Below are 15280 nucleotides of genomic sequence, written 5' to 3'. Positions count from 1 at the left end.
CCACCCAAGGTGCTTCCACGTGCATTCCCACTAGCACATGAGGATGAGGGAGACAAGCTCCGATTTTCCGCTTATTGTAAGGAAGTGTGGTACAGAGGAGGTGATTTCTTGCCTGAAACCGCTGGATGGGGAAGGGGCAGGAGGGGCTGACTCGGATGTCACCGCAGCACTGGCCCGGGCAAGAAACAGCTGCCGTGCCTGAGCTGGTGTGTTGTAAGGCTTCTGCTCTCAGCACCTGTTTGTCTGAGTCCGAAGGAGAGGAGTGGAGTTGCGGGGTGGCTTTGCCCATTGAAAGCTCTACCATTGGCTCCCATCCCAGAAATTACTGACTGGGTCCTGTTCCTCAGCGCCGTGGGAAGTCCCCTGTGCGGTTATCAAAGGGGATTGAGCTCCAGCGTCCCCTCTCACCAGGCCTGTCTCCTCCAGGCCGTGGCCACCTGGGGCGCATCACCCCTGCACTTTCGGCCGTCCCTCAGTAGTTATATCTGGTGGATTTTAAAAAGTTCTAGCAGGACCCAAGTAGAGCCAAAAACACGAAAGTATACGTTCGCCTGCAGGGAAGGGCACCTAGATGTGCAGCATTTAGACCACAGACACCCACAGTGAGGCCTGTCCCACTGGACAAACGCCCAGCTTCTGTCGGCCCTGGTGCTTCCCATCTCAGGAGCTGCTTTCACCCCAATTATGTCCTGCCAGGAAGCCTGACATGAAAGTCGCCCACTTTCCTCGTCCATCCTTGGGCTTAGCTCAGGCAAGGCCATTAGGAAAATGCCCACGGCACTGAGGCTACAATCTGGGCCGTGCACATGGAGCACCACTGCCTCTCCAGGACCTTGGCTGCGCCTCTCAGAGGCCCCTGTCCTGACCCTATGAGCGGAGTGGCCTGAGTCTCTCATGCTGCTCAGCTGATCCCAGGTGGGTGGGAGAGCAGCAGCGCCAGCCCACCTGCTCCAGGGCCTGCCCTGCCTCAGGCCAGGCTTCATCTGAAGGGAGGGCCCCAGAGGAGCAGCTGGGGATTCGTGTGTGAGTCTGTTTACAAGGGTATGCATGTGCACAAGCATGTGGTTGTCCATACCTGTACCTAAGTGTCAGAGTGCATGTTCATGCGTGTGCAGGCCCATGTGTATATAAGCATGTGCATGGACCGCAGGTATTATGATAGGAAGACATCCATTTGGTCCACAGGAGACGATGCAGTGAGCGCAATTGTTACCTTTGCCTTCGTGGGTGGAGCGCACACCTTGAAGTTTGGGAAGGGCCTGGGTCTGAGCTCAGGGCCAGGGCCTATGGGCCTGAGGACCACCCAGAAGGAAGGGCCAGAGAGTGTCCTCTCAGGCAGCCCCTGCAAGGACACTGGATTGAGTTTTGTGGAGCTTCATCATTCTTGCAGAGTGGCGTCCAGGGTCTGGAACCATTTCCAGGCTCACACTGAGCCTGGGACCTGCCAGGGAGTGGGGCAGGAGCCCCAGGTCAGTGTCAGAGGGAGTGAACACTCTAGAAACCTTACAATGAACAGGAGGAACCTGTGCCCCTGAACCTTTGATGGGGTGCGCCCAGCCGAGTGCCCTGATGACACTATGAGGCCTGTGGGGATGGACCAGGAGTCCTGGGGGCCTCAGGGCAGCTCTTCGGTCCCACTCCTCAGCTTGCTCTGCAGGCCCCCAGACCTCACCCCACCAGCTCTGGGATAGGGGAGAGGAGGAGCTGTCCTGGACCCCCTGTGGGTGTGATGGATGTGGCCAAGAAGCCAGTGTTTGCTGAGCAAATGGACCTACTGAGGAAAGAGACGTGGGCATTTGTCAACCTACAAAGAAGGAACTCCTCTCTTCATGGGACTGCGTCATCCTGTCCACTGCAGGGGAAATGCAGGAATCCTGGGACTGTGGGCGGGACCCTGGTATAAGGAGCCGTATCCCAGGGATGCTCAGGAGCAGGTGCCGTGAGAGGTCGTGCACCAGCCATGGGACCCGGAGGACACATACGTTTCCTTCTGGGGGTATGTGGCCCCTAGTTTGCCATGTTTTCTGTGGGTGGAACCCATTTGTCTCCCTTCTTAATGACTATGCATGTCCACCTAGGTCCTCTGCACTGCCTGGCATTGGTCGAGATGGGGCCCAAGGTTGGGGGGCTGGAAGCTAATGGAGCTGCCATGCTCTCTATCGCAGTGAGGCTGTCTGGGAGAACATGGCACGCATGTGTGTGAAGACCCAGCGGCTGGACGTCGCCAAGGTGTGCTTGGGCAACATGGGCCATGCACGTGGAGCGCGAGCACTGCGGGAGGCTGAGCAGGAGCCAGAGCTGGAGGCCCGTGTGGCTGTGCTGGCCATACAGCTGGGCATGTTGGTGAGTCAGGCAACGGACGGATGGGCCCGCTGCCCAGAGGGTGCTCCTTGCTCCTTTGCCAGCTGGGCTCTGGGGCAGAGGACCTGGCCATAGAGGCGGGGCCCCTGCTGGCTTTCCAGGGGTGCCTGCTTGCGGCCTAAGAGGGAAGGCCATGGTATAGTCTTGTCTGGCCCATTTGGTTGCAAGGAACACAAACCCTCTTAAACTAGCTTAAGCCAAAAAGGAGATGAAGTCGCCAAGGAGCCCCCCAGGCCTCTCTCCCCTCTGCCAGGTCTCCTGCCTGCCCTGCTGTTCATGGAGCTCATGACCTATCGTACCCCAGGAGGCCTAGAGAGACTGACAGACTCAGGAGGCAGAAGCTGAGTTGCCAGATGGTGTGGGCTGTGGCCGGGGCAGTTCAGATGGCCTGCACCATGTGGGGGGTGGGGAGGCACACCCTCTGAGAGGAGGGATGTGGGGTACCCATGTGTCTGCTACATGGAAGAACATGGTTCCACCCACAGAAAACATGGCAAACTAGGGGCACGCCTGAGTGGTCAGCCCTTGGCCCCTGGTCTGCAGGGGTGAGCGAAGGCTGTTCCTAGGGCATGGCAGCAGGCTGGCAAAGACATCCCCACTGGACACAGGCCTGGGTGGGCTCAGCTCTTCGTGGAGATGGGGATGCCACATCGGCATGTAGCATTCATCGTGTAGGTCTCAGAATACAACCTGAAGTGTCCATCTGTCCTCGGCATGGTATGCGTCTTCGTCATGGGCTGGTTGGCAGCACATGTGGCGTCTGTGGTGGGTCATGTGGGAGCCAGAGCAGTGACTGCGCTGACGTGCACTCCCTTCTTCAGGAGGAGGCTGAGCAGCTGTACAAGAAATGCCAGCGCTACGACCTTCTCAACAAGCTCTACCAGGCCTCCGGCCAGTGGCAAAAAGCCATAGAAGTCACCGAACACCAGGACCGTGTCCACCTGCGCACCACCTACTACAACTACGCCAAGCACCTGGAGGCCAGCGCCGACTGCAGCCTGGCCCTCAGCTAGTGAGCGGGGGCGGCCAGGGGGCCAGGGACAGGCCCTGGTTGCCTCTTGCTTTTTTCTCTGCTCCAATGAGGTGGCCAAAGAGGTTCTCAGAGGAAGAGTCTAGACAGAGGCACCTTCTTAGGGCAGGTGGTGGCCTCAGTAGGTGTCTTCCAAGGAGAGCTTGAGTTGTTGCTTTAAGAGAACCTCAGAGACAGGGCCACGGCTTTACCTGGCTGCCTCGGGTTCTGGGCATGCTGAGAGACCTGGGCTCAGCTGGTGGCACTGCTGCAGCCCCAGTCCAGCGTGGTGCCTCCCAGAGCAGTGCTGGTGGTGGTGCCTGGGCGCCCGGCCACAGCTGAGCCCTCTCCAGGGCAGGCCTGGAGCAGCGAGGAAGCCCCACTGTCTCCTGACAGCGGGTCCACGGGCCACAGAGCTATAGGCAGGGAGAGAGGCTCAGGCCTGTTTCCATGCACTGAACACGGCTGAGACCGTGGGAACTAGCTGCTCCTTCTCTCCTCTTGCAGCTACGAGAAGTCAGACACCCACCGCTTCGAGGTGCCCAGGATGCTCTCCGAGGACCTGCAGTCACTGGAGCTCTACATCAATAAGATGAAGGACAAGTGAGTGTCCCCCACTGGGTGAGGGGACATGGCAAGGGAGGCTGAGTTTGCATATGGGAGCGGCGGGCCCAGGGATGCTCAGGGAACCTCCTTCTGAAGCTTTACATGTGAGAGTGTGAATTACCCTCTTGGTCCCTCAGAGCCAGATCCCAGGATGCTGGGTGGAAGAAGGTCGATGGGCGGGGGTGGGGTTCCTCTGGACGAGGTTCCTTCAGACTTCGGAGACCTCACTCTTGTCCACCTAGCTTCCACGCTTCCTGGCTGCTGGTCATGGGAAGTACACTCTGAGGGTGGCATTTGGGACCCGGGGGCTCATTTCCAGTGGGAGTGGGGACCTGAGGGATACCTACGGGCTACTGGCAGGACCCTGTGGAGGTGGTGGGCCCAGTACCTGGAAAGTCAGGCAGAGATGGACGCCGCGCTGCGCTACTATGAGCTGACACAAGACTACTTCTCCCTGGTCCGCATTCACTGCTTCCAGGGCAACATTCAGAAGGTAGGCACGTTCTGGGGGTCGGCCCTGTGGGTGAAGTTGGCCCTGTGGGGGGAGTGAGCTGCAGACAGACCCCCAGGTCTCTCTGCTGTTTTTCTAGGCTGCCGAAATAGCCAACGAGACAGGAAACTGGGCTGCGTCCTATCACCTGGCCCGGCAGTACGAGAGCCAGGAGGAGGTGAGGCAGGCAGTGCACTTCTACACGCGTGCTCAGGCCTTCAACAATGCCATCCGTCTGTGCAAGGTAGGTGGCCACATGCAGCACACACGGAGCAGCGGGCGGATGCAGTTAAACCCAGGCAGGTGGAAAATGGAAAAGGGTGCTTTGTCATCGTTTCCCACAATCGATTACGAGATTTCCAAACAGAAAAGTTAGAGAATTGTATCATGAGCATTGTATCTCCCATCTGGCCTGGTTTCTACCACTCAGGCCTCACTCTGCCTGTCACACTCATCTCTGTCCCTGCTTCCCCATCTCTGCCCCTCCTTCCCCGCTCTCTCCTCCCTGATGGTGTTTGTAAAGCAAGGAAGTGTCACTGGATGTCCGCGGACTTCTGAGCCCACACTGAGGCTGGCTCATTGCTTATGGCCTTGTCAACAGTAGGCCTTTCACAGAAAGCTACTGCACACTGTGTGTCCATAAAAGTGTTCCAGCCCAGGGCCTCACTCCTGGAAAATCCAAAATGTGGAAGGCCTCACGTAAACTAGTCCCCACAGTGTTCTGTGTAATAGGGGGGAAAGGAAAACTCAGAAAATTCTGCTACACACATCCAGTAAGACATGACACTCACTGGAAACCACGATCACGTGGATTGGTGTGTCAAACAGGGAAGATGGGCCCCGCACAGCATCATTCACAGACCAGAGCAGAAACCACTGAGCAGTGCCCGCCCCCCTCCCACAGGAGAACGGCCTGGATGACCAGCTCATGAACTTGGCCCTGCTGAGCTCCCCCAAGGACATGATTGAGGCGGCATGCTACTACGAGGAGAAGGGCGAGCAGATGGACAGAGCGGTCATGCTCTACCACAAGGTGAGGGGCGGCCCTGCCCTGGACCCGAAGGGGTGCAGCCCACGGCTCCCAGGTACAGGGGACTTACCTGGATGCAAGGGGACCACTCCAGTGGCCTCCGGATCCAGGAGTCCGGCAGCTGCTCAGAGTTCCCCTGCTGTCCACAGGCCGGCCACTTCTCTAAGGCCCTGGAGCTGGCCTTCGCCACCCAGCAGTTTGGGGCCCTGCAGCTCATCGCAGAGGACCTGGATGAGAAGTCGGACCCTGCCCTCCTGGCCCGCTGCTCAGACTTCTTCCTTGAGCACAATCAGTATGAGAAGGCAGTGGAACTGCTGCTGGCCGCCAAGAAGGTATGGAGACGGCAGGGTCCCCGCCAGGCACACATGCGGGCTCTGAAGCCCCAGGGTCACTCACCATTTCCACAGGCACAGTGAACTCGGCTTCACTGTCTCGTGATTACAGTTTCATGGGGAAGGCTGTGGCTGCAGCCTCCCTGGGGCAAAGGGCTGAGAATAAGCCTATCTTTATAGCCGACCCGAATGTGGACTCACTGCCCATTTCACCTGTGTCTTCAAATTATAACTAGGGAGTTCCACTCATCTTGTTTGTGTGTGTGACAAAATGCACGTAACAAAATTTAAAACTTACCATCTTCGCCGTTTTTTAAGTGTCTAGCACAGTAGCAGTAGGTGCATGCACGTTTTCATGCAGCCAGTCTCTAGAACTCTTTCATCTTAGCATCTTGTCCCCATTAAACAACTACCGCCTCACCAGCCCTGGCACCCTTCATTGTACTTGCTGTCTCTACGAACTTGACTGCTCTAGGGACAGCATATGAGTGGAATTACACAGTTTTTGCCCTTTTGTGACTGGCTTATTTCTCTGAGCATAATGTCCTGGAGGTGCATCCATGTTGTAACATATTGCAGAGTTTCCTTCCTATTTAAGACTGAATAATATTCCACATTTGCCTGTCAATTCACCCATAGATGGACACTTGAGTTATTTCTGTCTTTCGACTATTGTGGATAATGTTGCTAAGAACATCGGTGTACAGATATCTCTTCGAGACCCTTCTTTCAATTCTTTTGGGTATTTATCCAGAAATGGAGTTGCCAGATCATATGGTAACTTTTAATTTTTTGAGGAACTGCCATACTGTTTTCCACAGTGGCTGCACTATTTCACATTCCCACTAATAGTGCCCAAGGGTCCCAATTTCTCCACATCCTCACCAGCACTTGTTATTTTTCTAGTTAATAGAAAATTGGTAGTAGCCTTCCTCATAGGCATGTGCACTCATTTTTTTAAGTAAAAAAATTCTCCTTGATAGAAAATGAATGGAGATATAATAAAAATTGTTAATCATACAAATTTAGCCTATCCATTTATTATTTTTTATTTATTTTTATAATTTTTATTGATTTCAGGGAGTAAGGGAGAGGAAGGGAGAGATAGAAACATCAATGACAAGAGAGAATCACTGATTGTCTGCCTCCTGCATGCCCCCGATTGGGGATGCAACCCGGGCATGTGCTCTGACCAGGAATCAAACTGTGACCTCCTAGTTCATAAGTCAACGCAGAGCCACTGAGCCATGCCGACTAGGCTAGCTTATCCATTTTTTAAAATTGATTTGAGAGAGAGAGAGAGAAAGGAAGGGGGAGAAAGAGAGAGAGAAATAGTGATTTGTAGTTTCACCCATTCATGCATTCATTGGTTGATTTTATTTGTGCTCTGGCTAAGGATTGAACCTGCAACCTTAGCATATCTGGATGACACTCTAACCAACTGAGCTATCTGGCCAGGGCATGCGTATCCACTTAAAAGATCTTTCTTCTGCCTGGCTGGCATGGCCCAGTGGTTGAGCGTTGACCTATGAACCAGGAGCTCACAGTTCGATTCCCTGTCAGGGCACATGTCCAGATTTCGGGCTTGATCCCCAGTGTGGGGCATGCAGGAGGCAGCCGATCAATGATTCTCTCTCATCATTGTGTTTCTATCTCTCTCTCCCTCTCCCTTCCTCTCTGAAATCAATAAAAATATATTTATACCACTAAAAGAAATAAAAGATCTTTCTCTATGCAGCCAGAATTATGCAGTTTTGTCTTTCACTACTGAGTGATGAAGACATTTTTGAACAAATGAAAAGGCACCTATCGTGTTCTTGGTTAGAAAGACCCAACAGATGTACATCTGATGCTTCCTAAGGCAGTCTCACACTTAACCTGAGAATTAAGAGAAGAACACCACAGGCTCTCTGTAGCTGGATAAGTGGACTCTATAGTTTCACAGTGAAAACAGATAAACTGGAATAGCCAGGGAAAATCTGGAAAAGAAGACTAATAAGAGGTCATTAAACTTCCCAGACCTTAAAGTATATCAAAGCTAGAATAATTAGGGTCTGTGCTTGATCAGCGGAAAATATTAGAAATCTAGAAGTAGAGCCATATATGTATGCATGTTGAGTATGAGATGCAGGAGCATTCACAACCATGAAGAAAAGATGAGCTGTTCAGTAATGGGGCTGATACAATCAGGTAACCTCTGGGAGAAACCCTACTCATGTCCTACATCCGAGTAAATTCCTGGTGGGTAGAAGTATAAGCTTGTCAGTGAAATAGCAGTATTTCCACCAGAAGTTATGAGATGTCATGTGGTCTTAAAGGAGGGAAGGCATTCTCTATGATTTAAACCCAAAGCCATAGTGGAGAAGACTGATCAATTCCACCAAATTTGAAAATAGCACACGGAGAAAACACCATAAAAAGCAAAGATAAATAATAAAATGGAGGAAAATATATTCTACCTAAAAGCTAATTTTCTTCATATGTATAGAGTTTGTATAAATCTATGAGAAAGTTACCAAAAACTCAAAGGGAAAGAACGAAGAATATGGATGGATACTCAGTATCACTCATAATAAGCTCAAAACTCAAGGAGATTCCATTTTTCATGAATTAGGCTAGTAAAGGTAAAAAGGTCGGAAAGCCCGCTAGATTGTCATGGGAAACAAATGTACTCAGGCTGTGGGTGGGAACCCAAGCAGGCCTGTTACAAGTAAAATTGCATCCCCTTGACCCAGCACTTCCTGTCCTCAGAAGTTATCCTAACAACACATTTATACATGTGAGAGTGGCATAAACACAGGGCTGTACCAGCAAAAGATAACCCACTCCTGTTTGTCAGCAGGACGCATTAAATTAGCTATGGTTCTCCGTAGAGTGGAATACTACACAGCTGTCAAAAGGAGGTGCAGTTCCTTGTATACTGAGGTGGAATCATCTCCAAGACACAATTCTTTTTCCCCCAAGACATATTCCTATGAAAAATATAAATGTTTTCTTAAATTTTAAAGACATTTAATTAATTAAACTCCTCAATTTAAAAATTTCAAAAGAATTCTAGAAGAAAATTAATTTCTGGTTTCCTTTTTCTCCCACAACAAATATAAGATTCTTTTGAGCTCCACATTTCCTTCATTGCATTCCAGAATGTTAGTAGCATGAGAGACAATGAAATGCCACCACTGAGCCTGGCTCCAGCTTCCTCTGCGGAGGTGGTGGGTGGGAGGGTGACTGCCCCGCCTCAGTGTCTGTGGCCCCTTCCCAGTATCAGGAAGCCCTGCAGCTTTGCCTGGAGCAGAACATGACCATCACCGAGGAGATGGCCGAAAAGATGACCGTGTCCAAGGACTGCGCAGACCTGTCAGAAGAGTCGCGGCGCGAGCTGCTGGAGCAGATTGCCAACTGCTGCATGCGCCAGGGCAACTACCACCTAGCGACCAAGAAGTACACACAGGCCGGGAACAAGCTCAAGGTGAGCAGGCCGGAGCGGTCACTCGCACTGTCCGTCAGGAGCTCGTGCCCAGGGCACCGTTTCCCTTTGGTCCTGAGTTTAACCCAATGTGGGTGAGCTTTCCCAGCCCGGGTTCTAAAGAGTGCCTGAGGGAACCAGGAGCCCTGAGCTCGTGCCTGGCATGGACCCAGCAGGCGCCTGCTGTAGCGGAGGTGACAGGCCATGCTCCGAGCTCCCAGCCTCACCCTGGCTCCTTCTCCTCATAGGCCATGAGAGCGCTGCTCAAGTCTGGGGACACGGAGAAAATTGTGTTCTTTGCGGCTGTCTCGAGGCAAAAGGAAAACTACATCATGGCGGCCAACTACCTCCAGTCCCTGGACTGGCGGAAGGAGCCGGAGACCATGAAGACCATCATCAGCTTCTACACCAAGGGGCGGGCCTTGGACCTGCTGGCGAGTTTTTATGATGCCTGTGCCCAGGTATAGCCCCTGCTCACAGGCTGGGGGCCCTTGGTGGGGTCCTTGGCCCCTGGGTCCTGATAGTCTCGTCTGCTCAGGTGGAGATCAATGAATACCAGAACTACGACAAGGCCCACGGGGCGCTCACTGAGGCCTACAAGTGCTTGTCCAAGGCCAAGACCAAGAGCCCCCTGGACCAGGAGACCAAGCTGGCGCAGCTTCAGAGCAAGATGACGCTGGTGAAGCGGTTCATTCAGGCCCGCAGGTGCGTTCCTGAGGAGGCTGGGAGGCGGGCACTGCACCTCGGGCCCCAGGGAAGCCCTGAGAAGCTCCCCAGGCTCCTGCTCATGCTTCATGACTCCCCGGCTCCCCCTCACTGCCAGGGACCAGACCCAGGTTCAATTTCCAGGAAACATTCTTCAAAGGAACTTCCTGGACACCTAGACAGGAACATGTCTGAGCTCCTCTTGGGGGTCCCCTTAGAGCCTGGGCACATGTTTGGGAAGATTGTTCAAGAAACAACCAGAGACCAATCTGTGGGCAGGGGCGGGCAGGGTATTCTATGAGAGGGGCTATTGTACCCCGGGTGGCAGGAACTGTGGTGATCAAACCTATGCTCCCCCCATGGAGGCGGCTCAGAGCCTGTGGGGAGGAGGCTTGGGCAGTACATTTTCTCTGTAATTAGGAGAGACCACAAATCTGGATTTGTACATGACACCAGTTTTTATTGGCAACTCATCCAGCTTTTCCAAGAGCCCACTGTGTAAGCAGCAGCTCAGCTTCTGTCTAAACCAATGAAAGCATTTTCCTTATCTGAGAACAGGCCTTTGAAAGAGTTCCAAACATATTTTGAACATTGCTGTGCAAAGTGGGGCTCCTTTAGGGGCACCGCTCACTTGGATGCATAAGTTCTGGAATATCTGCTGAGTCTGAGATACAGGAGGGAGAAGGGAGGAGATTGGGCAGCAACGACTGTGCAGCAACAGGACAGGACATTGTGGATGGAGTGGGGGGACTCGTGAGGGCCAGAGGGCGGCGTGCCTGGGGTGGCCAAGTTGGGGCTCGACAGGAACAGGCCAGCTGGTCCTATTGAAGTGGGAGCTGAGCCCCTAGAGCAAAGGTGGGGAACATTTTCTCTGCCAAGGGCCATTTGGATGTTTATAACATCATTCGCAGGCCATACAAAATGATCAACTTTAAAAAATTAGCCTGCTATATTTGGTCAAACAATTAATTAACTCACCCCTAATGCCTAGGTAGGGCCAGACAATGATTTCATGGGCCTTATATGGCCCAAGGGCTGGACATTCCCCACCCCTGCCCTAGAGGCTCCAGCCAGTCGCCTTGAGCCACTTGCTGCTCTTCCACAAACCACAAACTTGTCACTGCACAGGCCTTTGTTCATGCCAACCCCCTGCCCAACTTCCTCAGCCCCCTGGTCCGTCCTCCCTGCATCACACTGCCCCTCTGTAGACTGTTTCCTGGGCAGGGACTAGGATTGACAAATCTTTGCCGAAGCGCAATACTGGCATTCTGAGCAGTCAGTAAGTTTTTGTTAAGTGAATGAGTGAATTTATGAATGAACTCCTTAGTTATTTTAATTCACAAGAATTACCTTCACAAAAGATTTGTCCCTGGTTCCTGTGATCTCCTTTTGGGGCAGAGGGCCCGCTCTGACCTCTGATAGCCAGTCTGTGTCCTGGGCTGGGCTCAGGCTATCTCTGCTCTCGGCAGGACGTATGGCGAGGACCCCAAGGAGTCAGTCAAGCAGTGCGCGCTGCTCCTGGAGGAGCCAGACCTGGACAGCACCATTCGCATCGGGGACGTCTATGGCTTCCTTGTGGAGCACTACCTGCAGATGGAGGAGTTCCAGATGGTGAGGTTTCAGGATGACGGATGGCTCAGCTTCCCACTCTCAGCCTGCAGGAGTAGGGAGCTCACCATGGAGGCACCGCTCCTGTTTTATGTTTTTCTGTTTTTTTTTATTTTAGCCTTTTAAAAAAATATATTTTTTATTGGGTTCAGAGAGGAAGGGAGAGGGAGAAAGAGATGGAAACATCAATGATGAAAATCATTGTTTGGCTGCCTCCTGCACGCCCACACTGGGGATCGAGCCCGCAACCCAGGCATGTGCCCTGACCGGGCATTGAACTGTGACCTCCATTGCGCCACATCAACCGAGCTAGCCTTTTTTATTTTGAAATAACTTCAAACTAAGAAGTTACAAGAATAATAGAACCCAAGTGTAGTTCTTTTACCAGATCATCAGTTTTTAACATTTTGTCATATTTATTTATTCATTCTGGATGTATGCCTTTACATTTCTATTGTATACACGAAATGGGTATTTTTTGAGCCAATTTGAGAGGTGTGGACATCCTGCCCCTCCACCCCTTAGATTGCTAATACTTACATAGACACCTGGGTGTTGAATTGCTGGGTCATAGGGTGAGTGTATGTTTAACTTTCAAAGAAACTACCAAACTGTATTTTCTTTTTCATGGTTCGTATCAGGGTTATTCTAGTCTTATCGAACACTAGGAACCAGGCCCATCTCCTGTACCTTCTGAAAGAGTTTATGGAAGACTTGTGTCATTTCTTCCTTACCTGTTAGATAGAATGCGTATGTGAACCTACCTGGTTTGGAAGTTTCTTTGTGGAAGATTCTGATAATTCAGTTTAACAGAGTGGTTCTCAAACATTTTGGACCCTTTTGCCCTAGGAAAGCTATGAGCACCCACTTTATGTGAATTATATCCACCAATTTTAACTGGGAGGGGTATTTAATCGCATTCTCGGGTATTTGTAGATCCTCTTTGACACTACACCAATGAGTGCTGTTTCCTAACAGTTAGTTGCAGGGAGAAACGGAAGCCCTACCGCTGTACATCTTGTGCTCTGCTGCATTGGCCCATGGGTTTATCTTGGATCTTGTACACCTACATGATTTTGTAAAATCATGTTGGTCATTTGCAAAATATTGGTTCACTGAGTTAGACAAATGTCAACACATTTCATTATACATATTTTTAAATTCTCATTTGCTGATATCACCACCAATCTCATCAGAAAAGTCTTTTAAGTACTGTGAAAATCTCCAGCTCATGGTGGCCTGAAATTCTAACTTTGTTTGAAAACTCACATTTTTTTTTTTTAATTTTATTGATATTTCACAGAGAGGAAGGGAGAGGGATAGAGAGCTAGAAACATCGATGAGAGAGAAACATCAATCAGCTGCCTCCTGCACACCTCCCACTGGGATGTGCCCGCAGCCAAGGTACATGCCCTTGACCGGCATCGAACCCGGGACCCTTCAGTCCGCAGGCCGACGCTCTATCCACTGAGCCAAAACTCACATTTTATCCTTGGCAAAAATACTGTCAGTTACTATTTTCCTTAAAGTGACAGTTTCACTTGGTTCATTTTTGAAAAAATATCTGCCACATAACCAAGTCTGAACAGCCACAGTTTATCTTTCAGTCGTTTTTACAAATAAGAATGATGTTCCATGCAAATAACGAATTTAGCTCACAACCCACACTAGTGTTTCCTCATCTTCACCAGCATTTGGTATGATCAGTCTGTTATTTCAGCCATCATGGTGGGTGGGTGGTGGAATCTCATTGTGGTTTTAATGTCCACTTTCTTCATGACTAAGTGACTCACTGGCTGTCTGCATACCTTCTCCTGTGACTGTTCAGATCATTTTATTTGGGTGTTTGTCTTATTGTTGATTGTGGTCTTTATAAGTTCTAGATACATTTCCTTGATCAGACACATGATCTGCCAGCTTTGAGTCTAGGGCTGATTTCATCGCATCACCAAGGCAGTGCCCTTCTGAGAACTCTCGGTGCCCAGTGCTGGCAGGCCTCCCCACCCTGGCTGGCGGAGTGTGAACTACTGGCCTCTGTGCTCCGTCTCCAGGACTGTTCCTCCTGCTCCTTTCTTAGGTCTTTCCCTGGCCTCGGTGCTTTCCTCACACACATGCGCTGGTCATTATTCAGATAAAGACTCAGAAGGACCCTCGGCAGGTCTGGAGCATGCATGCTCGCTTTGTCTCTCCCCCTTCCTCACTCCCTCTGAGTTTTCTTTTTATATTTTGTTCTAAGCAGTTTGATGATGATGTCCGTAGACATCATCTGGATTCCATTATGTTCCTCCAAAGAATATTACTGTTTGTTTCTTTCCCCTCCCTCCCTTCCTTCCTTTCTGTAATCATCTTTGCTCAACTCAGAGTCTAAACTCTCCCCCGCGTTGGGCAGCTGCTAGAATCTCTGCTCAATATTTAGCTCTGGTCCGGCTCCTTGAAGTCTGCCCCTGTCCCCACCACTCAAAGAGTGCAAAGTCCACCAGAGATCAGGGTGGAGTTCACACTCAGAATGTGAGCTCCCCCCTCAATGACTCTCTCCTTTCCAGCATTTCCTCACATTCCAGCTGTTAGGCTTGACCCCAATTCTGATGCTGGTTTTTAAGCCAGTATGGGTTAAGGGTATGGGTTTCTATGGGCCTTTTTTTTTCTACGTGACTTTTAGCTTCTCACAGTAGCCCTGGCTGGGGCCTCCCATGTGATAAAAGTTACAATTAGATAGAAACTCACCTTCTGCTCCTCCGTCTTCCACCTGTCAATTCCCTCGTCTTCCTGCCCGAGGTTGTTCCCCAGGGCCCTTTAAGTTCTTTTTGTGTGTGGGAAGGTTGGTCTAACACAGTGGTCGGCAAACTGCGGCTTGCGAGCCACATGCGGCTCTTTGGCCCCTTGAGTGTGGCTCTTCCACAAAATACCAAGGCCTGGGCGAGTCTATTTTGAAGAAGTGGCGTTAGAAGAAGTTTGTTTAAAAAAGTTGGCTCTCAAAAGAAATTTCAATCGCTGTACTGTTGATATTTGGCTCTGTTGACTAATGAGTTTGCCGACCACTGGTCTAACATGAATTACTCTGCCATTACCGGAAGCTTTTCTCCTCATTCTTTTCCATCATAATCCTCTGATAGCCAACATAACAATTATTCCTGGATGCATTTTTCCTTTGTATTCCAAAAGATGTCATATAGATTTTGCTCTGCCTGCAACATCTCCTTCAACCACCCGCTGCATTAACTAGCAGATCGTTTTTCTGGTGAGACTACAGTGACCCCAAGGAATCTCTCGGTTCCCCTTAGTCTCACAAACTGAGTATTGACAAGTTAGTTTCAGAAATATTGCTAGTGAACTATGCCAGCCTCATTAGGCTCAGGATTCCAGAATTCACAGGAAATTTCCAGAATTCAGCAGCAGCTCCCCGCAGTGTGAAAAGTCAGCACCATGAAACCCGGATTTCCTGATCTGAGCACTTATTTCCTCTTTGCCCCCCACCATGTCCACTCATTCATGTTTTTGTTGGGAGAAAACAACTCTAAATCTAATCTCGACAAGGAGAAAAAAGTGAAATAAAGACAAAATTGGACTGTGAAGATTCTCAGACCACTGCATCCTCTGCACCCCCCCATTCCCGCCCCCATCATGCTGCACGTGGGAGGCAACTAATCGATGTGTCTTTCTCACATTAATGTTT

At 50.7% G+C, this 15280-nt stretch overlaps 1 protein-coding gene across 5 annotated transcripts in view; it reads left to right on the top strand.

Annotated features, from left to right (window-relative positions):
• Nucleotides 1–15280, top strand: part of IFT140 (intraflagellar transport 140) — a 107660-nt gene that overhangs the window by 90635 nt on the left and 1745 nt on the right. For 4 of the 5 annotated variants that reach the window (XM_080679083.1, XM_080679084.1, XM_080679085.1 and 1 more), the window contains exons 19-29: nucleotides 2166–2343; nucleotides 3183–3373; nucleotides 3878–3973; nucleotides 4337–4469; nucleotides 4567–4710; nucleotides 5371–5499; nucleotides 5646–5828; nucleotides 9091–9297; nucleotides 9543–9755; nucleotides 9833–9999; nucleotides 11469–11610. In XM_080679083.1, coding sequence (XP_080535209.1) covers nucleotides 2166–2343; nucleotides 3183–3373; nucleotides 3878–3973; nucleotides 4337–4469; nucleotides 4567–4710; nucleotides 5371–5499; nucleotides 5646–5828; nucleotides 9091–9297; nucleotides 9543–9755; nucleotides 9833–9999; nucleotides 11469–11610 — 1783 coding nt within the window. The remainder of the gene's footprint in view (nucleotides 1–2165; nucleotides 2344–3182; nucleotides 3374–3877; nucleotides 3974–4336; nucleotides 4470–4566; nucleotides 4711–5370; nucleotides 5500–5645; nucleotides 5829–9090; nucleotides 9298–9542; nucleotides 9756–9832; nucleotides 10000–11468; nucleotides 11611–15280) is intronic. The other variant, XM_080679087.1, reaches the window with a different exon arrangement.

This window comes from Plecotus auritus, assembly GCF_963455305.1.
Source record: "Plecotus auritus genome assembly, chromosome: 7".
Taxonomy (NCBI): domain Eukaryota; kingdom Metazoa; phylum Chordata; class Mammalia; order Chiroptera; family Vespertilionidae; genus Plecotus; species Plecotus auritus.
This window is presented reverse-complemented; position numbering and strand designations above follow the sequence as displayed.